General features: G+C 43.6%; 2 protein-coding genes across 2 annotated transcripts; one reads left to right on the top strand and one right to left on the bottom strand.

The window, feature by feature from the left end:
- Positions 1 to 2030: 2030 nt before the first annotated feature.
- LOC135376124 (uncharacterized protein K02A2.6-like) lies at positions 2031 to 5411 on the bottom strand. Its single transcript, XM_064608708.1, has one exon. It carries the CDS (start codon positions 5409 to 5411, stop codon positions 2031 to 2033), a length of 3381 nt encoding a protein of 1126 aa, XP_064464778.1.
- A 14176-nt stretch (positions 5412 to 19587) lies between these two features.
- LOC135376123 (uncharacterized) lies at positions 19588 to 20524 on the top strand. Its single transcript, XM_064608707.1, has 3 exons — positions 19588 to 19759; positions 19822 to 19981; positions 20128 to 20524. The coding sequence occupies exons 1-3, from the start codon at positions 19588 to 19590 to the stop codon at positions 20522 to 20524; spliced, it is 729 nt and encodes a 242-aa protein (XP_064464777.1).
- The last annotated feature ends 2190 nt before the right edge of the window (positions 20525 to 22714 follow it).

Genomic DNA, 22714 nt, shown 5'->3' with positions numbered 1-22714 from the left:
CAAGCCAAGTATCTACCAGGTACGCTTGCGAAAGTTGTGCGTCGTGAATGTGAGCTACGCTGCTGTTAGGCAAAATTAGGCTTTGATGTATATGAACATCCTGTACGCAGGTGGCTGAACTGCTGCCGCGGTCCGGCGTGTACATGCCTGCGAGGACGTTAGCTGGTGTAAAGCTAGCGAAGTCAGCGACTGCAATGGCGAGGTCACTGCTCGTCAGCATCTTTACGGAGGACGCACTCCAGTCATGCTCAGTGAAGGAGGTATAACGGAACCCTTGGCCGCCTCGACCCGACGCCATTATAGGTAAGCAGCCACCTTGTACGCTGTTGGCATTTGCAGAGTTCACCCATGCACACGGCCATGCAACCGTGAAGACTGGAAAGAGGCAACCCCTGTTCTTGTGAAGTGGCTTGGAACAAAACTGAGTGAATTGCACGAACGAAAGCAGGACGATAATAAAGTCATAGAGTAACGCCAGTACGATGTGCTTTGTTCCTCTGTACTCTGCATGCATTCCCTTATGGTGCACTTTCTGTGTAAAGTATAATGCGCGCGCATAAAGCGCATTCGCGCCAGTTTTTTCGTCGCGTATAGATTCAGTGATAATTCAGGACCATATATGGCTGCAATCCGTTTTTATTCAGGCCATTCAGTAATCATTCAGGATTCTGTCTGGATGTAGTCAGATTTTATTCAGTGATCGTTCAGGATCATATCCGGCTACAATCAGTTTTTATTCAGCCAATTCACGATTCTATCTGGATGTAGTTCGGTTTTATTCAGTGATCGTTCAGGATCATATCCAACTACAACCAGTTTTTATTCAGGCTATTCAGTAATCATGGAGGATGCTACCCGGCGCATGTCTGGAAATATTCAGGCCCTGTACGCGATCACTCCGGTTGTGTTCAGGTTTGGTTCAGTAATTGGTTGCAGAACCGGATTAGCAGTATAATTATGTTGGGAGGGAGACCGGATGAGAGTACGTTCTATACGGCTGGAGAGCAGCCACGTTGCTTGACGTCACTTGGTTGCCATTACAGCACTGTGGGGGCGTCATGACCGCGCCCAGTTATATGCGCTGTAACCATTACAGCAGTGTGGGGGCGTCATAGCCGCGCCCATTGATATGCGCCGCAACAAATACCGCAGTTCCCTCGAGAGGAGCTATTTTGCCTGACGTCACCCGGTCGCCACTACAGCACTGTGAGGGCGTCATGGCCGCGCCCGATGATATTGCGCCGAAACCAACGTATAGGTGTCTGGTTCGAACCCCACAGCGTCTGGGCCACCGTCGCGTATTTTTTCCCGCACACAGCGGGCGGCGCTCAGGTGGAGGGTTGTCCGCGCGCTTACCGGCGGAGTGACGGCTGGTGCGCGCTTACCCTCGCACATTTTTCAGCCCGGCGGGCAGCGTGAGGGTGGAGGGTTGTTCGTGCGCTTATCGCCGGAGGAAGTGCTATATGCGCGCTTACCCTCGCACATTTTTAAGCCTGGGCCGACTTCTTTCGCCATTTTTCCATCTGTGCCGACTTCAATCCCAATTTTTTTCATGCTACAACAGGTGTGCGGTAGGCGGTTTACATGCAAGCGTAGGCATGCAAAGGATAGCCATACACAAAAGTACAAGTGAAGATATATTTATTAAAGTCGATAGTGTCGGGAATTTTGTTATGACTCTGTGTGAATGAGAAAAACCAAGCCAAAAACCTTGATACAGAAGAAGCGCAATACGATACACGTAACGAAGGTTATACTTATTACAAGTATGATGCTATAGCATGGAAGGGGTATCACACATCATACACAATATTTTTTTATTAACGGCAATCACACAAGTTTTCAATTAATGAGAACTAAAATAGGATAGTGTTATGTCTTTATTGACATCTAGCACAACTGTCCTGGACCAATGTCCGAAACCGAATGCCTCGAATGTCAGTCCGCTCCGCGTGAGCTACCCTCCTCTTCCTTCCTCTCGTTCTTCTCCACCTTGCATCGACACAACACTCCCCCTCTGAAAAGTGGCCTTATGGTCGGAAGCGATCCGGTGGTTTCCGTGTCCTTTCCGAACGCCTAAGGGTGGCGTTTGTTTGGGTAGGTAACCCTGAGTTGACAGGCTGTTGTCCAACTTCGGATGCAGCTAGTCTAGACGCGTTGCGCACTGTCCCATCTGCCAAGACAAACGTGCTGAGTCCCACTTTCTCTTGTATGGCGATGGGCGGACCATACGCCCGGGATCCTTTCGGACGGTGACCGGGTAGATGGACGCGTACATAGTCTCCCGGCTGGAACTTAGGGGTCCTCACCCGGTGGCGTTCGTCGAAATAAGCTTTAGTCTTTTCCTGATACTTCTTGATACGCTCACGTAGCGAAGCCATTTCCCTCTGAATATCTTTGTCCAGGTTCGGGAATCCGGCTACGTCGAGTTTTGATTTCATGCGCCTCTGATGCAGCAGTTCTGATGGCGATAACCCCGTTGCTGCGTGAGGCGTAGCCCTGTAGATCCCCAGGAACGCCTTCACATCTTGCGACACAATCCTCCCAGTGAGTGAAATCGTTTGGAGGAAGCCCTTCAGAACTCTATTGAAGCGTTCGACCTGTCCGTTTGCTTCAGGATGGTATATTGCCGACTGTCGGTGCAGTATACCCCTCTCGGCAAGAAAATTCTTGAACTGTAGAGCTTCGAATTGAGGCCCGTGGTCCGAAACCAAAATTTCAGGGTATCCCTCACGAACGAAGATGTCCATTAAAAACTCAAGGATAACTTCTGTGGTGACATGCGAAAAAAACGCTACCTCCGGCCACTTGCTAAAATAATCCACAGCTGTGATAGCGAAACGGCAGCGTGCTGGAAGGTTGCCGAATGGACCTACGATATCTATCCCCAACTGCTTCCACGGACCGCAAGGGAAAGGTACTGGCTGTAGAGGTGCTTTGTGCGTCACCGCAGTCTTGTCCGCTTCACGACATATGTAACAGTCTCGTACATAAGTCTCAATTTCAGCGTCCATACGAGGCCACCAATAACGCTCACGTATACGTTGCTTCGTCCGGACGATTCCCGAATGTGACTCATGAGCGATGTCGACAATTCGTTTCCTCAGCGAGGAAGGAGGGATTATCCTTGACCCTCTGAGTACGATACCTCCCACCGAAGTGATCTCGCCGCGAAGTTTGAGATATGGAGAAAGTTGCTCTTGCTGCTGCTTGTCCAGTTGAGGGTCATGTTCCAAACAACTTAAAACCTGACGGAGTACGACGTCATCGTCCATAGCCTGCAGCAGCTCCTGCATGGTGATGCAGGATAGCGCCTGCTGAACATAGCACACTAACTCATCTTCATCTTCATCTCCGGTTGTAGCCAGCTTGTGAGGTAGGGGAAGACGTGACAGGGCGTCGGCGACGAAGTTATGCTCTCCTTTCTTGTATGCGATGGTGTAATTGTACTGAAGGAGACGTGCAGCCCATCTTGCAATACGCATTGGTTGCCGTCCAGTACCTTGGGTTGACAAAAGCGTGACCAAGGCTTGATGGTCGGTGCAAAGTGTAAATTTGCGTCCAAAAAGTAATACGTGCCACTTCTCGCACGCCCACAAGCATGCCAAAGCTTCCTTCTCCCCAGTTGAGTACCGGTATTCTGTCGCTGTCATAGCCCTTGAGGCGAAGCAGACGGTACGTAGACCGTCAGGATGCTCCTGCTGCAGTACAGCTCCCAGACCGAAATTTGATGCATCTGCCGTGACAATTGTAGGAAGCGAAGCATCGAAGAGAGCCAGCGGTACGCACTCTTGGATGAGAGATTTGACTTTGTTGAATGCGGTTTCTTGCTCTTCAGTCCATAGAAATCGTGTCTCCTTGCGAAGCAGTCGCCGAAGCGGCTCCACCACCGTGGCGAAGTGGGGTACGAACTTGAGGTAGTACGAAGCAAGGCCAAGAAATGAGCGCAAGGATACGACATCCTGCGGAGATGGCGCATCACGAATGGCTTCCAACGTATCCTGCAGCGGACTCAACCCATCCGGCGATAAAGAATGTCCCAGAAACTGTAACTCGCGGGTGGCAAAGACACATTTCTTCTTGTTCAACCTCAGTCCAGCGGCCTCCAGTGCGAAGAGGACTCTATCTAATCTAAGGTTGTGCTCCTCCATTGTAGCACCGTATACCAAGATATCATCAAGGTAGTGCATAACACCTTTTAGGCCCTTTAGGACCATCGCCAACATCTTCTGAAATGCAGCAGCCGCTGATGCCAACCCAAAGCATACACGCTTGTAGCGAAAGAGGCCCTCGTGAGTAATGAACGCCGTTAAATTTCGACTTTCTTCTGCAAGCTCCATCTGATGATAGGCGGAAGAGAGGTCCAGTTTTGAAAAGTACGAAGCGCCAGCAAGGTGATGAAAGATGTCCTCCATGTGAGGCAAGGGGTGGCTATCAATGACGATGGCTGTATTGGGCTTTCTGAGGTCCACGCATAGTCTTAGCTCTCCAGTCTTCTTCCAGACAGCTACAATTGGGGACACCCATTCAGAGGCATCTATGCGCTCTATAATGTCCGACTGCTCCAGCTTCTGCAGTTCCTCCGAGACTTTTTGACGAACCTCCAACGGAAGGCGGCGAAGTTTTTGCTGTACTGGTTCGACCGATGTCCTCATCGTTACTTTGTGTCTGTAACCCTTCGCCAGTCCCAGTTCCTCGGAGAAAAGAGTAGGGTATTTCGCCAGGCACGGAGGTACCTGTGCTGCGGGTGTCGCCGACACTTTCCGGCAAAGCTGCTGAGCAGGTACAATGGCGATGTCCAAGGCGCGCAACATATCCATGCCAGCAATGGCAGCTCCTTTGCGCACCACATGAAATGTACAAGTGGCAGTCCTGTCGCCGAAACATACTGTAGCAGAGAATATCCCTTCCGTGGAGATGATTGCTTTAGAGTAGTCTCTAAGTACGACTCCTGACTTGTGAAGAGGCCGATGAGAAAACTTCTCATGGTAGACGTTAGAAGGTAAAAGGGAGACCGCTGAGCCTGTGTCGACCAGGAGACGTAAGGGCACGCCCGCAGCTTGTATTTCACAGAAAATTGGCTTTGTGGTGGACGTCGATGTTGTATAGACGTCTACGTCCACCTCCTTGACCGAGGTTGCTTGTGCCGAGGACTTCTGTCGGCACACTGACTCAAAGTGTCCTTTTCTCTTACATGACCGGCAAGTTTTGTTCCTAGCAGGACAACTGGGACTGTTTGCCAAGTGCTTCGTCGACCCACATCTATAGCATGCATTCGGCGTTTTCTTCTCATGGCGAGCTACAGCTGAGACGGTAGCGTGGTGTTGCTGAGTAGCCAGGAGAGCTGATTCTGTTTGCGCTTGCTCCACTTGCTTTGCAATTGCCAGAGCAGTGTCCAACAGATAGCACATTTAATCAAAGAAGCTATTTTTAATCAATATGATTACAATCAAAATTACAAGTTTTATTATAAAAGTTTATAAAAAGTCTCACAATATTATACGTGAGCACCATAGTGGAGTTTTAATTACAAAGTTCTGATAGATGTACGTAACTTCAAGCACAACAGCTAATATTCCAATATGGCATAATTAATCAGATTCTTATGAAGTGATTGGTGGAGTTGGCGGAGGGCCTTCGTTTACCTTCGGAATTTTGCAACCTGGGCCGACTTTTCTCGCGATTTTTTTTCCAGCGCGGTGGGTGGTGCGCGGGTGAGGGGCTGTCTGGGAGCTTACCAGCAGTCCGAAGGGTTGGGCGTGCCCTTATCGTTGTGTATTTTTCACCCTGGGCCGACTTCTCTGGCGATTTTTCCGTCTAGGCCGACTTCGTTCGCGATGTTTTCAGGTGGTGTGTAAGTGGTTTACATGCAAGTAGATACAGGCAGGTGAGGGGCTGTCCGAGTGCCTACCAGCGAGCCGGAGGGCTGCGCGTGCCCTTATCGTTCTGCATTTTTTCACCAGGGCCGACTTCTTTGGCGATTTTTCCGCATGGGCCGACTTCGTTCGCAATTTTTTCAGGCGGCGCGTGAGTGGTGTACATGCAAGTAGGGACATGAACACTGTCACCCCAGCCAGGCGATGATACCGTCACACTTGGGCTGACTTCTTTGGCAATTTTTCCGCCTTTGCTGACTTCTTTCGTAATTTTTTCGCTACAACAGCGGTGCGGTAGGCGGTTTACACGAAAGTAGGGCCATGCACACTGACAACACCTAGGCCGAATTCATTCACATTTTTTCACTCTGGGCCTACTGCATTCGTAATATTTTTCCGCTACAACAGTTGCGCGGTTGATGGTTTACATAGAAGTAGGAGCATGAACACCGGCAACCCCACCAAGCGATGGTGCCGTCACACCTGGGCCGACTTCATTCGCGATTTTCAGCCTGGGCCGACTTCATTCGTATTTTTTTCCGCTATAACAGCTGCGCGGTGGACGGTTTACATGCAAGTATAGTTATACAAAGGATAGCCATACACAAAAGTACAAGATGAAATATATTAAAGCCAATAATGACAGGAATTATTTTGTGACTCTGCGTGAAGAAGAAAAACTCAACAAAAAAAAGAGAAAGTAGAAGAAACACAATACACATAAGAAAGAATATGGGAAGCTAAGTGGAAGATTCCAACACGACACAATTAATCAATTTCTTATGACGTGAATAGCACACATGCAAGGAAATAACGAGAAACACGATCATCATCTAACAGAGAGCCAAACCCATGCATCATCCAAACAAGAGATACGTACAGGAAAATAATTGAAAAAACAATCTATCAAAACGAGAAACATTACGACTTTAATGCAGCGATTAGCACAGAGCTATCGCTGAATAGCAAGAAACACTTTGAACGGCGCATCATCCACACGTAAACGATAAAGAAATAATGAACGGCAAGGAAATAATGAAAAACGTGATCAACAGCTAATAGAGAGCCAAAACAATGCACCATTTAACACGTAAATAAGAGGTACACAAAGGAAAAATAATTGAAAAAAAAAAACAATCTATCAAAACGATAAACGTGCACGCACTTAACACTGAATAGCAGAGAAGCACTCTAAACGGCGCATCTGCCAACTTGTAAAGAACAGACACATGCAGGAAAATAATATCGAAACAAACTATCAAACAAGAAACATTACTAATTTAATAAATTGAAATGGAAATAATCTATCTTTTGAGCTATCATAGAATGATCCTTGGGACCTAATCTAGTCGAACAATATACAATTTTCACTCCACTCATGCACTATAAACATTACATTGACAGAGGTATCCAACACGTAGTCAACCAAGCCAGCTATCTTTGCTACTTGAGCCTGATGGGGTCACTCTCTCTCTCTGTTTCACATTCTTTCCTCAGAAGGGGAATATTCTTAGGACTGGTCAAGTTTGCCCAGAGGCGAAAATTTTTTATTGATTCGATTCTCAAGAACACAATAAGAATTCTATCAAAACAAACAGTAGCAAGCAAAAAAATCTACGAACAGACATCAATATCACCGCAAACTGGTCTTAGACAAACATTATCTAAGCAAGCGAGAAATATTATGTTATCTTCAGTGGACACAATACTCAATCAAAACGAGAAACATTGCAAATTGTATTTTAGGCTATTATTAATCAATCAAGAAATCAATAGACACAACTAATAAATCATGCATACATAATTCCGAACTCACAAAGTATCAATCGAGTGGACATCGGAAGCAACGACAGAAAGTCAAGTTTATTCAATGACAGAAACAATACTCTTCAAAAAAAAAGAAAAAAAGAACACGAGAATCAAATTTAATTACATCATTCTTTATGCTAACTTTGCAACAATTATTTCTACACGCAGAAGCTACACACAAACAACACATCTGAAATGCAATTTAATGAAAAATTTTCTACAGAGGAAATCAACAGACAAAACTAGAATATTTTTATTAATATCAATCGAGTGATCATCTGAAACAAAGTCAAAGCAGTAATTAATTCAGGCAAACATTTTCCACGCAAGCAGCGCGAATACACAAAAGAAACTTCTCCGTATTATTTTTAGTCCGTCCAACTCCAACTCCAAACTTGTCTTTTTCATTGGAGTTGGACGGACTAAAAATAATACGGAGAGGTTGAACTTGTCACCTGACAAGCTCTGCTACTCCGAGAAAAAGCTACGAAAAACAACAACAAGGAAAGAGAGATGACTAGGCTAGGCCGTACAGCGCACTGTTCACGGGCACATGACCGTCAGAGGATCGCGCCACACAGGAACCAGGGCGTCACGTCTTTTTAATTCAGGACCCACTAGTGGATTCGAAAGGAGGGGGAACTCAGTCAAACTCGAAATGCAGAATCAACGTTGAAATAACATTGCAAATCTACAACACCATCGTAGAATCTACTATAATTTTATAACGCTATTTCTACGTTGACTGTTGTTTTTTCTACGTTGATAGAACGGTCACCAAATGTTGTGAATTACTGTTTATTCTACGTTGTCTGTTGCTACCTCTTCCTACTATGCTACTCCACTTCTGCTGTGGCAAAAGCGCAGGTATCCCCAAACCTAACTGTGTCCAATACAATAGTACAAATGTGTAATAATGAATATGCAATAAGATAATGAGGGGCATGACATTTATGTGCTTGCTTATTAAAATCGTAAATCAGGTAATGAAACATGGGCAAAAAGATAGTCAGTGATAATGGTCATAATAATAATAATCACATGGATGGTCGTTCGCCTCTTCTCAACGGTCATATCTGAAAGATAACCAATAACATAGGCCATTCCATCTAGTGGGATAGCAGCTCAAACAGTACCATAAACAGACGTCAAAAACAGACACTCTACAACTACTGGGAACACGTGCATGACACCTACCGCAGCATCTTTCGGAGTATAGATGGTGTGATGCGGAAGCAGCCTAATCACTGGCATGTCCAAGCGATGTCTTCGTCTTCTGGTTTATGCCATGCTCTTCATTGTCGTAGAGAGACACCAGGTTCTTTACACATGCTTGACGCTGTCTATCGATGTGACGAAATCACATGCAGTTCAAGCTCTCCGACAACTGTAACAGAAGCTATTTGTAGAAGCTATTTGTTCATACAAAACTACAAACAGCGACACAAGCTCACTCAACAACCAGATTAGCGCTTATACAAAAAACAAGGAACCTTGGAGAACAGCGCAGTCAGATTTGGAAAGGTAACTCATTTCCTTTGCAGCCAATCTTATCTATACTATCAGACTGCTCATAGAATAGGCCACCGCTGCTTTCATCACTCCCAGTTCAAGATATCACGAGCACCTATAAAATAGTGCATGAATCGAAAAGATGTGAACAAAGATATCTGCATTTCGCAACTTGTAACATCTGAAATAACTGCGCTACGTACTGTTTGAACGTCCGATTTCAACAATGGAGTAAAGCTCTGTCGCAAACTGATGTCGACACTGGGAAGGCATTTATAGCAACCATAAACCAGACAGCATTAAACCTGACCCCAGTATCCCCCTGATCATCAGAACATATTTAATAAACATTCGGATACACCAAACTACATATCACACACGCACACCACACACAGTCCCACAGTTCGCATAAATTTGTCAGTGATACGCAACGGGATTCTGCAGGTATAGAAAACGACACAAAGCTTCGGATACTAAACTGTTATGCACCACACTTCTACCACATGTGATCGTTGAGAAAAGAAGAACGCACATATCTTAAGTAAAGCAAAATGAAGAAAGAAAATTCACCTGTGAAACTTGAAGGGCGAAGAACAAAGGAACGCTGCCTCTCGCACACTACGGCATTCGCTGCTACGCTCAACATAGTTGTTCACCGCATTGGCCAGTACTGCCTCGATGCTCCAGAGATTGCAGTACAGAATACGCATGACGCTGACGTTCCCAAGACCTTTCCCTGTGACAAAATGAATGTCCATCCTGCCGAACTGCCACGACGACGCGCCTCGCCACTTGCCAGCCTCAACTATTTGAAAGGACGGTTGGCGAATGTCGATGGCGATGAGGCAGACGTCGTTGCACTCGGCTCGCGCTTGGTGGGAAATTTATTTCTTGTTATATCCCTCAACCTCCATGACCGATCATTATAATGGCGTGGAAAAGGTAATATATCTTCTTTTTTCTTTGTTTACTGAATACGTGCGATTCGTGATGAGTCGTTTACAAATATGGGTAAATAAGTGTAATGCTATGAGGGTATTAGTAATAGCAGCATGGGTGATATAAATACCACGTCGTACAGGCCTTAGTCTACACGTGAACGGCACAATAGAATGTAAAAATAAAATACAGTGCGAAACAATTGGGTGCGCACTGAGGAAGCAACGGGTTTCCATTCGTGATAAAGGTTGATAATTTGTTGAAGGTACAATGTAGAACCAACGCAACTACTTGCAGCGTATAACTACAGTTGATCCTTTCATGAAAAATCAACGTTTTTCTTTACGTTCACAATCTACCATTGACCAGGTACAGTTGAAACAGCGTTGGTTCAGCGTTATCATCCTAACATTCAACATTGTGACACACATTTAACATTACACAACGTAGATTCTACGTTCCACCAACAGTCGGTGTTCACTGGGAAGCTGCTAACCATACAATTCCCATACATTTTCGTCAAGGTTCCGCCCTCAAGGAGTAGAGGAATTCTCCGGCGGTCTTGGTACACAATATAGTTGGAGGCCATAAACTCGCCCCCACCCAAGTCAAGATAGGGAGAGGCAGAGTCTAGCTCGTCTTGTAGATAGAATCATTGAAAGCACACGTTTTTCCTTACACATCGCATCTTTTTCTAAGCCATTTTCCAAAGCTCTCACAGTGAGATATTATCAATATACTAAACCTGATAACATAATAAATTTTTAATCAATAAAATGAGCACAGATATGATTTAATTAAGTGTAGAAGCGCACTAGAAAACAGAACAAGGAAGCTTCAGCGAAGAGATGGACGGATTTTGTTCTCGTTACCATAGGTCATAGGAGGACATCGTAAAAAGCTGCTTCGAAAAAGATGAGCAGCGAAATGATTCTATTATCACAGCATTTCAATACGTCTTAGACATGGTCGTTTTCGGAGATATGGGTCAAATTACAGAATTGAAGGTGCAAGAGCTTGTATGCCGAATCTACAATACTTATAAAAATATTTGCACGTCGACATCGGAAGGGCCGCTGGGATTGATGGTGGAGTTTTTGAGGTTTGCTAACGAAGAATTGAAATACACGAGATCAGATGTAATTGTAATCATTGCAATGGGCATTGAATTAGTGAAGAAAGCAATTCATTACGGATTTGTTGAAATTACACCTAAGAGTTGAAATGGAAGGTACATTAAAAAAAGCTTATCACGTGATATGTTCCACTAGAGCGTCTACACAATTTTCTAAACTAAACACTAAACCAGATGTAATTGTAATAATTGCAATGGGCATTGCATTCATCAAGAAAGCAGTGAGATCAAATTATCATATACAAGCGGTCTATATCGCACGATTCATTACGGATTTGTTGAAATTACACATATCTGAGATGGAAAGTACATAAAATCTTATCACATGATATGTTCAACTTCCACGGCAACGCAATTACTTTCTTCTATCAGTTCTTGCAACGATGTCGAATGAGCAGAAGTTCAATATTGTCGTGCAAGGTCTGATGTATCATCACTTATTGAAACTCAACAAACATATCAATTGCGGTGCACCGCCGGACGATTTTCATCTAATACGCTCTAGTACGCCATTCAAGAATCTTCATACAAAGAAAAGAAACATCAATAAGAGACTGTGCAAGTTCATCGCAACAAAGTGCAAGTTGCTGAAGCAATACAATCAATGCGACAACATATCGCCTGCATTAATCAAGGCTGGATTCAAGCGTCCAATAATAAGATTAAACTATTTGATGTCTTCGGAATTCATCAATCAAGACAACAAACGAAAACTTCTGAGTTTGGAAGAGAACTGTAATTTATCGAAATAAAGAAGTTTATAACTGAAATAATAAATGTAATATTCGTCATCAATGTAATGTATTCTACACATCGCAACGAAAACAGCTTATTAGTATGGCTAGATTGATGATTGCTAAGTAGACGTTTATTCCACACAACGTACAAGGATCTTAGCATGGAATCAGCGCTGACAATCAGAGATTTTACACGACTACACTCTACACATCACCGACGTCCGAAGGATAGAATTGTAGAAGAAGAATCGCTAATTGAAATTTAGAGGCATGTTACATCAACCTTTGTTTACAAAAGATTATATTGATATATTGATATATAGATAATATATTGCGAAAGCTTATTTTATTAATTAAATTGCAGAGCATATATATTTCTCAAACGATTGTACAGTTGACAATATATGTTGAAAGTAATCTATTATCAAATGAGGCGATGCAAGTGATGGATTTTGCAAGCATGACGCGCAGGCGGAGTCCACAATTCTAATCATCGTAACACGCGGCACACAATTGCAATCAGATTTTTGGGAGGATCGAATCCCACAACTGTCATCAGAAATGTATAACCACTATACAATGAAGATGAACACTATGCATAAACACAATGGAAGATATGTAACTATAATAAATAAATATTCATTTTGCAAACTTAACCAAAGCAGCACAGATCACACATAAACATAGATCCAATTCACAAAATGTACTTGACGTTTTCATTAGCCGTACTGAAAAACTATCAGCCTATTCATAATGTCATAGCATATGAGACACTACAAATGGAAAGGGCATAGTTTAATTTTAGAAGATTTTAGCTCATAATGAGACTAAACGCAAACTCCACACCAAATATAATTTTCTTGTTCAAATTTTCAAAGTCGAAACTGCACACTGTTTCTTACAATAGTTTTTAAGATATAGATTACAAAGCTATCTATATAGTCACACATTGTATACAAGATATTTATTTGTGCATTAATTGATAAAATTTATCAGATCTCATTCCGGAGCAGTGGAGACTATCACACATCAGTAAGTGCTTAATTAAAATTTGAACGGGTGCCGCAATTTACAAACTGAGCTGTAGAAAGTGTAATTTCACAATACGCAAGCTTTAGCTGGCTCACTTTGACACGGGAAGGTTTTAAGAACTCTTTCATGACAACAGAGAATTTCATCAAATGGATTGATATTTTCTATATACACTATAACGTAATGTGAATTCTCTATAGTCGTGGTTATTAAAAGTTACGAATATTTTTCGAACGAAATGTACTTAAAATTCGAAGAAATGGTCACCCGCGTCGTCGAATGCGTTTCGGCAACACGCCAATTAAATCATATCTGTGCTCATTTTACTGATCAAAAATTTATTATGTTATCAGGTTTAGAATATTAGTAATGTCTCGCTGTGAGAATTATGGTAAATGGTTTAGAAAAATATGCGATGTGTAAGGAAAAACGTGTGCTTTCAATGATTCTATGTACAAGACGGCGCTAGAGTTCGCCCCTCCCTATCTTGACTTGGGTGGGGGCGAGTTCATGGCCTCCAACTATATTGTGTACCAAGACCACCGAAGAATTCCCCTACTCCCTGAGGGCGGAACCTTGACGAAAATGTATGGGAATTGTATAGTTAGTAGCTTCCTTCTCCTTTCGAATCCACTAGTGGGTCCTGAATGAAAAAGACAAGTTTCTTTTGTGTATTCGCGCTGCTTGCTTATAAAATGTTTCCCTGAATTAATTACTGCTTTGACTTTGTTTCAGATGATCACTCGATTGATATTAATAAAAATATTATATGAGTTGGGAAGGTATTTCTGAGTTGTGTCTGTTGATTTCCTCTGCAGAAAACTTTTACATTAAATTTCAGATGTGTTGTTTGTTTGTAGCTTCTGCGTGTAGAAATGATTGTTGTAAAGTTATCATAAAAATGATGTAATTAAATTTGATTCCCGTGTTCTTTTTTTTTTGAAAGAGTATTGTTTCTGTCATTGAATAAACTTGACTTTCTCTCTTTGCTCCAGATGTTCACTCGATTGATACTTTGTGAGTTGGGAATTATGTGTGTATGATTTATTAGTTGTGTCTGTTGATTTCTTGATTGATTCACAATAGTCTGAAATACAATTTGCAATGTTTCTCGTTTTGATTGAGTATTGTTTCCACTGAACATAACATAATATTTCTCGCTTTCTTAGATAATGTTTGTCTAAAACCAGTTTGCGGTGATATTGATGCCTGTTCGTAGATTTTTTTGCTTGCTACTGTTTGTTTTGATAGAATTCTTATTGTGTTCTTGAGAATCGAATAATACTATCATCTATTTGCGATAGTTGATCAATAAAAAAAATTCGCCTCTGTGCAAACTTGACCAGTCCTAAGAATATTCCCCTTTCGAGGAAAGAATGTGAAAGAGAGAGACAGAGTCACCACCCCATAGATTGACAAAGGACGTGCGATTTCTTCGCTCTGGGCTGTATAGAGGGAGAGAGAGAGTGACCCCATCAGGCTCAAGTAGCAAAGATAGCTGGCTTGGTTGACTACGTGTTGGATACCTCTGTCAATGTAATGTTTATAGTGCCTGAGTGGAGTGAAAATTGTATATTGTTCGACTAGATTAGGTCCCAAGGATCATTCTATGATAGCTCAAAAGATAGATTATTTCCATTTCAATTTATTAAATTTGTAATGTTTCTTGTTTGATAGTTTGTTTGGATATTATTTTCCTGCATGTGTCTATTGTTTACACGTTGGCAGATGCGCCGTTTAGAGTGCTTCTCTGCTGTTCAGTGTTAAGTGCGTGCACGTTTATCATTTTGATGAATTGTTTTTTCAATTATTTTTCCTTTGTGTACCTCTTATTTACGTGTTAAATGGTGCATTGTTTTGGCTCTCTATTAGCTGTTGATCACGTTTTTCATTATTTCCTTGCCGTTCATTATTTCTTTATCGTTTACGTGTGGATGATGCGCCGTTCAAAGTGTTTCTCTGCTATTCAGCGATAGCTCTGTGCTAATCGCTGCATTAAAGTCGTAATGTTTCTCGTTTTGATAGATTGTTTTTTCAATTATTTTCCTGTACGTATCTCTTGTTTGGATGATGCATGGGTTTGGCTCTCTGTTAGATGATGATCGTGTTTCTCGTTATTTCCTTGCATGTGTGCTATTCACGTCATAAGAAATTGATTAATTGTGTCGTGTTGGAATCTTCCACTTAGCTTCCCATATTCTTTCTTATGTGTATTGTGTTTCTTCTACTTTCTCTTTTTTTGTTGAGTTTTTCTTCTTCACGCAGAGTCACAAAATAATTCCTGTCATTATTGGCTTTAATATATTTCATCTTGTACTTTTGTGTATGGCTATCCTTTGTATAACTATACTTGCATGTAAACCGTCCACCGCGCAGCTGTTATAGCGGAAAAAAATACGAATGAAGTCGGCCCAGGCTGAAAATCGCGAATGAAGTCGGCCCAGGTGTGACGGCACCATCGATTGGTGGGGTTGCCGGTGTTCATGCTCCTACTTCTATGTAAACCATCCACCGCGCAACTGTTGTAGCGGAAAAATATTACGAATGAAGTAGGCCCAGAGTGAAAAAATGTGAATGAATTCGGCCTAGGTGTTGTCAGTGTGCATGGCCCTACTTTCGTGTAAACCGCCTCACGCACCGCTGTTGTAGCGAAAAAATTATGAAAGAAGTCAGCAAAGGCGGAAAAATTGCCAAAGAAGTCAGCCCAAGTGTGACGGTATCATCGCCTGGCTGGGGTGACAGTGTTCATGTCCCTACTTGCATGTACACCACTCACGCGCCGCCTGAAAAAATTGCGAACGAAGTCGGCCCATGCGGAAAAATCGCCAAAGAAGTCGGCCCTGGTGAAAAAATACAGAACGATAAGGGCACGCGCAGCCCTCCGGCTCGCTGGTAGGCACTCGGACAGCCCCTCACCTGCCTGTATCTACTTGCATGTAAACCACTCACACACCACCTGAAAACATCGCGAACGAAGTCGGCCTAGACGGAAAAATCGCCAGAGAAGTCGGCCCAGGGTGAAAAATACACAACGATAAGGGCACGCCCAACCCTTCGGACCGCTGGTAAGCTCCCGGACAGCCCCTCACCCGCGCACCAGCCACCGCGCAGGAAAATAAAAATCGTGAGAAAAGTCGGCCCAGGTTGCAAAATGCCCGACGGTAAATAAAGACTCTCCGCCAATCCACCGATCACTTTATAAGGATCTAATCAATTGTGCCACATTGGAATATTAGCTGTTGTGCTTGAAGTTACGTACATCTATCAGGACTTTGTAATTAAAACTCCACTATGGTGCTCACGTATAATATTGTGAGACGTTTTATAATAAAACTTGTAATTTTGATTGTAATCACATTGATTAAAAATATCGTCCATTTTAGTTCTGACGAATTGAAAACTTGTGTGATTACCATTAACAAAAAAATATTGTGTATGATGTGTGATACCCATTCAATGCTATATAGACCACTTCACTGTTTACAAACAAGAAGCGCCATCTGCGCATGCGCGGGGTTGGTGTGGGCAAACCACGCTGAACGCAGCCGTGCGAATGCTTTCCGCAAGTGCGACATCGGCTATGTTGAACTGCTACACCGCTCTCGAATGTCTCTTTGCACAATACCCGAAATAACGAGCTCTGAAGGAATAAGACAATTGGTGGTACAAGACGAAGTTGTCTATGAACGGTATGCAACATGACGATCCCTTTGCGCGGCACATCGACAACTGCACAGCCCAGCCACAAAACGCCGCCAACCACAATCGCATTGTAGTTTATCTAATACTTCGCCGAGCCAGTTCACTCCTGATACTGTGCAAGCGAACAAGTCACTGGAAGCACACAATTACTTCACCTTAGGCGAGCTGTTTGAGCGGGACGTTTCTGAGAACAGCGCTAATTTGCTACCTTGCACCGATTCATTTTCCCAAGCAGCACAATGTACTGAAAGTCGAGTGCAATAGGGGTGGACGGGTAGGTGGAAGGCCTCGAACAGACTCGTGACACTAAAGAACATTGATAAGATACATACCGTCCACCCCTATTGCACTCGACTTTCAGTACATTGTGCTGCTTGGGTTAGCGTCGTTTATTTATACACAGTTATCGTGAGGGAATCTCACAAAAGCGATGTCAGGGGATCTTTCTGATCAAAACAATCCACACAGAAAAACGATTCACAATCAAACAGTTTCTTCGTTCTACGTTGCACTGAAACTGTTTAAAAGTGATTTCGCCACCCTTTCCCCATCGTGTTGCGTACCCGAAGGATACACTTTTGCGGCATGCCCATTTTGCGGGAAAACGATCACTCCAATCCCTCCAATTGATTGCTGTTTTGCCCACACCAGGCAGACGATCTGCTCACTGCAGCGCCGCCGCAAGGCGTGACGTCACGCGCGCAAAGTGGTCTATATCATCATACGTGTAATAAGTATAACCTTTGTTACGTGTATCGTATTGTGTTTCTTCGGCTTGGTTTTTCTCATTCACACAGAGTCATAACATAATTCCCGACATTATTGACTTTAATAAACATATTTTCACTTGTACTTTTGTGTATGGCTATCCTTTGCATGTCTACGCTTGCATGCAAACCGCCTACTGCACACCTGTTGTAGCATGAAAACATTTGGGATTGAAGTCGGCGCAGATGGAAAAATGGCGAAAGAAGTCGGCCCAGGCTTAAAAATGTGCGAGGGTAAGCGCGCATGCAGCCCTCCCTCCGCCGATAAGCGCACGGACAACCCTCCACCCTCGCGCCGCCCGCCGGGCGCGGAAAAAATACGCAAGTGAAGTCAGCCCTGGCTGAAAAATGTGCGAGGGTAAGCGCGCACCAGCACTCCCACCGCCGGAAAGCGCGCGGACAACCCTCCACCCGAGCGCCGCCCGCCGGGCACGTGAAAAAATACGCTACGGTGGCCCAGACGCTGTGGGGTTCAAACCAGACACCTATAGAACGTACTCTCATCCGGTCTCCCTGCCAACATAATTATACTACTCCGATTGATTCCTGATGCCCCATTCCTGAATAAATCCTGATCGACATTCCCGCACAATTTTGGAGTCAGACCGGAATCACATCTGATTGAGATAACCTGATTCGTTCCTGATTCCGGAATTTCCGTACGGGATTTTTCTCGAAGTGCAGCACACACAGAGAAGTCCATGCTTCGCTGACACGTCTACCTGGATGAAATGACCCACAGTCCTGTTCTGAAACATTGCATCACTTGCAAAGTTCTTTGCGAAAAGTAAAAAAAAAGTAACCTTCCTGCAACCCCGATGACGGCAAGGGCATCCAAGGAATACACCACAAAGAGACAGTGATGTGTTCTGCATAGCGAAGCAATTACAACAACTTATGCTATAGACCCTTGTAGTAGGATTTTAACTGTGCAAATTTGGAAAAGGCGCCAGCAGAGCCCTTTTAAACGGTCGAAACACTTTGTATCATGATGCCGAGGGCATATTCGTGACAGCTTATGCTATTGCCCTTTCCACTGGGATTGTAACGGAGGCGACCGCAAAACCCGTAAGGACTGCAGCAGAGCCCTTTAGGACGGGCGAAACCTCTTTAATCATGGTTGCAAACAGATATTATCAACGGCTTATGATGTTTTTCTACTGGGGCTGCAACATAAGCGACCACAAAATTTGGAAAAGGCAGCAGCAGAGTCCTGTAAAACGCACGAAGCCCTTGTATCATGGTAAGGCATATTCATGACTGCTTATGATATGCCTTTCTACTGGGGTTGTGCAAATGGGGGCCGCAAAATTCGGATACGGCGGCAGCAAGGCCTTTTAAAACGGGCAACAGTGATATGATGGAGCGAAAGAAAGTCATCAGTGGCTTGTACCATGCTATTCTGGAGGGGTTATATTATAAGACAGGCGATCGCCAAATTCGGAAAATGTCTCAGCAAAACCCCCTTAAACGAGCAAAACCCGTTGTGTCATGCTGCGAAAGATTTATTATCAGCAACTTATACTATGCCATTCAACCGAGATCATAACACAGGCGACCGCACATATCGGAAAACGATGCAGCATATCACTTCAAAACGGGCGAGACCCCTTGTATCATGTTGCCACACTTGTTATCAACAACCTATACTATACCATATTGATACCATACCATATGGATTGTAACAGAGGCTACCGCAAAATACGGAACATGCGGCGGCAGAGCCCTTTACAACGATCGATACCTCTTTTATCACAGTTCCAAAGTCATATACGTATTCGCAACGGCTTAAGGATGAACCACATGGAGCGACAACTAGCGCGATCTTCGCGTCGCGCGACGCATGTCTTGTCGCGCCAAGGGCCAGCGATGCCGCTCTCTTTGTTTCCTGCGCGACGTCGCAAGCGACCGACTCTGCTAGATATCTGTCGCGGCCCGACCGCGCTTTACCGGAAGAGAGAGCGCTAAACACCAATGAGGACACAGCGGTAGTGACGTCATAAGGCCCCTATTTTTGGAAGTGTGGACGGTGTGAACCATGCGGACAAGGTTAGTTGGACCCGGTCAGTGCTGCAGTCATGGCGTCGAAGATCTTGTCGAGTGATATTAACGAATGTATTATCGAGGAAGTACATGCACGCACCCCTCTTCGGGATCTTCCGTGTAAGGAATACAAGAACAGCCAGATGAAGCAGAGACTGTGGGAGGAGATCGCTGAGAGTCTAGCGGTTCTCGGAGTGACTTGGAGCGGTAAGTGCTCGCTACGCCAAGTGTAGACGCCATTTCACTAACTGCGTTCAATTTCACTGCAGTTGAGCAAGTGCAGGTTAGGTGGAAGAACCTTCGCGATACCTTTGCTCGCAACTTCAGGAAAAAACGTGCGGTGCGCAGCGGAAGCGCTGCGGAAGTGCTAATTAAGTGGCCATTTGTTGATAGGCTCATGTTTTTGAAGGCTGTAATAGCCGTAGGAGAGTAAGTACATATGCAACTTCTGCAGCTAACAATAATGTACCGTGTATCGTTATCTTCTTGTATTATTGTTCCGCCGGCGCTTCCTTCATCTAGCCAAGTAGCAAAAGAAAGTCTTCAATTTCCTCATGTGATCCTTCTTTCGCCAGAACCTCCGGAAATATGAGCCCTCCTCAAGATGATGTGCTACTACCAAGCCCTTCACAGCATGAGACAACTATTAGAAGTTTAGGAGAACTCGAGACAGCGCAAGACATTCTACTGGGAATGTATGAGGACACTGACACAGTGGCACACATAGACGTGGACGATACTCCTGTACGGCCTCATGCACCTCCTCCAAAGAAAAAGAAGAAACCAGCACAGGGAAAGGACGGAAACAGTGTGGACGAGGAGATTGCAAAAGTTGACAGGCGCCTAGAAAAAGAAACTGACGATCATGAATATTTTGCTTTATCGCTCTGTGTGCCAATGCGAAGATGTGATCAAGACAAACTTATGGACATGAGGATAGAAATTATGCAGGTCATTCGAAGTTACCTTTAGTATTTTATTTTAGTTTTTATTTTAGTATTTAGTAGTTTAGTATTTTTAATGGCAACATCAGTACAGCTTAATTAGTTGCGATCTCTAATACGATTCCCACTACTGGTGTGGTACCAGTGAATCTAACTCCTAGCTACTTGTAGGGGTTTGAACTTAATGCATAGTAGCCAGAACCCACTACTTTTGCACATTGTCAGTACTTGTGGATATCGTTCGAGAGACCGTGACTTTCATATTGTTGAACAATATGATTGAGCCTTACAGTGCAATAAAAAGATGTCTACGTTATTCAGGAATGTGGCGAGTCTTTGTGTTCCATAGATGTGTTTATTTTGAACTTTCTGAATTACGGCAGTGGCTGTGCCACTCCCGCTTGCTTCCACTGCAAGCTGACAGCTCCCTGTTCAAAGAAATAGTCTTTGAACGCATCACGCACTGCCATGGCATCCGCTCCGTGGTTGCGGGCATGTGTTTTCTCTAGCTCGAGCATCCCCCTCTCCTTGTGCCACATTCCTTCCCTGATGTTGCCGAGCTTGTCAGGAACATCACCTGCGTCGTGGGGATACTGGCATTTCACTATCATGAAATTGTGCAACACGCAGCACGCCTTCACAGCTTTCACCGCATTGTCCGGCTTCAACTTCATGGGGCTTAGGAGGAGTCTCCATCTTGAGGCCAGTATTCCAAAAGCGTTCTCAAAGCAACGTCTGTGAGGAAGAACAGTCTCATTAGTATGTGTATTGCTCCCACTGGCACTTAAAACAAGCTTGATGAACCCTATAATACTGTGTTGGGGTAACTTGTTACTGGAACTAAGTTACTTTTTTCATAACTTTTAATTGAAGACATGCATTTGAGCATCAGTGACTTCTTGAGGATCTCGTTCCTTTTTTATGTAACTTTGTGAAGGTAACATGAGGCAAGTTTCTTTTGTTCAATTCTGATTTACAAATAATGCAAGCTGCATCCTCTCCCTCTACTGATACGACAGTCATGAGTGGCCTGGGTTTATCCGTGCACGGCACTGCTACCTCCACTCCCTTGTTGTTGCATGTAGAGTGCTACAAATTGTGTTCTGGCTGTATTCAAGAAGACTCAGGTGATGTTCATGATAGAAATAAGCAGTGTATTTATATACTACATTTTGCACGGTTCTATGAAATGTGCACAGAGGACAACAACCCATAGAATCTAAAATTCTGATGCATGCTTTGTGCTTCAATAATTTTATTACAAAATCAAAATCATTAAATGACACCTTGCAGAAGTATATAAAAGTATGTTTCTTTCATTATATTAAATACCAGTACAATTTTGATAAAACGTCTGTCAATTTTGAAATTAAGACCTGGATTAATTATAGAAATGTGAAAAACTAAAAACTGTATTTAGGTAGCAAGTAACTTGTACCTAACTTCAAGTTCATTTTCATAACTAGTATCTTCGTCAAATTAGTTACTTACTTAGGTAACTTAGTTACTAGTTATGTTATTGGGTAAATTGGCTATAAATTAGTTATGTTATTAGTTCAAATAACTTGTAAGAAGTTCCTTTTGTCGAGAAACTTCCCCATTTCTGCTATAATCTACATGTTTTATTTGATGTCGTAATAATTATTGTCTAACTTTAGGAGTTAATGTTGAACTAAGCCATACTGCTGCAGTTTTCATCATGTTACCCACAGCTTGTTGAGGGGAAATGGAATGCAAGGTGGAAATGTCAAAGTCGACATGTTATGTAGAGCCGAATGTATTTTTATGGTTACCTGATGCATGTTTTCACATTCCTTGTTATTCCACTAAGGCTATGCTTTTATTTTTGCAACCAATATTGAAAGAATGAATGCACTAACCTGGCACGGCTGAGCCTGTAGTTATAGACACACCTTTTATCTGTGAGGCCTCGTCCTGGAAATGGGCGCAGAAAGTCTGGGCGCAACTGGAACGCCTCATCACCCAAAAACACATATGGTGCGACTGTGTTTGACAGGGGCAACCTTGCCACATCAGGAAGATGGAGCGCTCCACCTTCCAAACACTGTCCCATGGGGGAGGCCTTGAACACCGTGCTGTCGCAGTGTCTTCCTTGAGCCCCCACATCAACACAGATAAACCGATAACGGCTATCAGCTATCGCCATTAGCACAATGGAGAACGTTCCCTGTAAATAGCCCATTTAGTTACATAATTT

This window comes from Ornithodoros turicata, unplaced genomic scaffold (assembly GCF_037126465.1).
Source record: "Ornithodoros turicata isolate Travis unplaced genomic scaffold, ASM3712646v1 ctg00001042.1, whole genome shotgun sequence".
In the NCBI taxonomy this organism is placed as follows: domain Eukaryota; kingdom Metazoa; phylum Arthropoda; class Arachnida; order Ixodida; family Argasidae; genus Ornithodoros; species Ornithodoros turicata.
The sequence above is the reverse complement of the archived record's forward strand: the minus strand, read 5'-3'. Positions and strand labels throughout refer to the sequence as shown.

Bases quoted from the DNA above. Each gene is read 5' to 3' on its own strand.
- LOC135376124 (XM_064608708.1), bottom strand. From the start codon at position 5,411: ATGTGCTATCTGTTGGACACTGCTCTGGCAATTGCAAAGCAAGTGGAG.
- LOC135376123 (XM_064608707.1), top strand. From the start codon at position 19,588: ATGGCGTCGAAGATCTTGTCGAGTGATATTAACGAATGTATTATCGAG. The intron at 19,760-19,821 runs GTAAGTGCTCGC...ATTTCACTGCAG, and splicing joins TCTCGGAGTGACTTGGAGCG to TTGAGCAAGTGCAGGTTAGG. The intron at 19,982-20,127 runs GTAAGTACATAT...TTCTTTCGCCAG, and splicing joins GCTGTAATAGCCGTAGGAGA to AACCTCCGGAAATATGAGCC.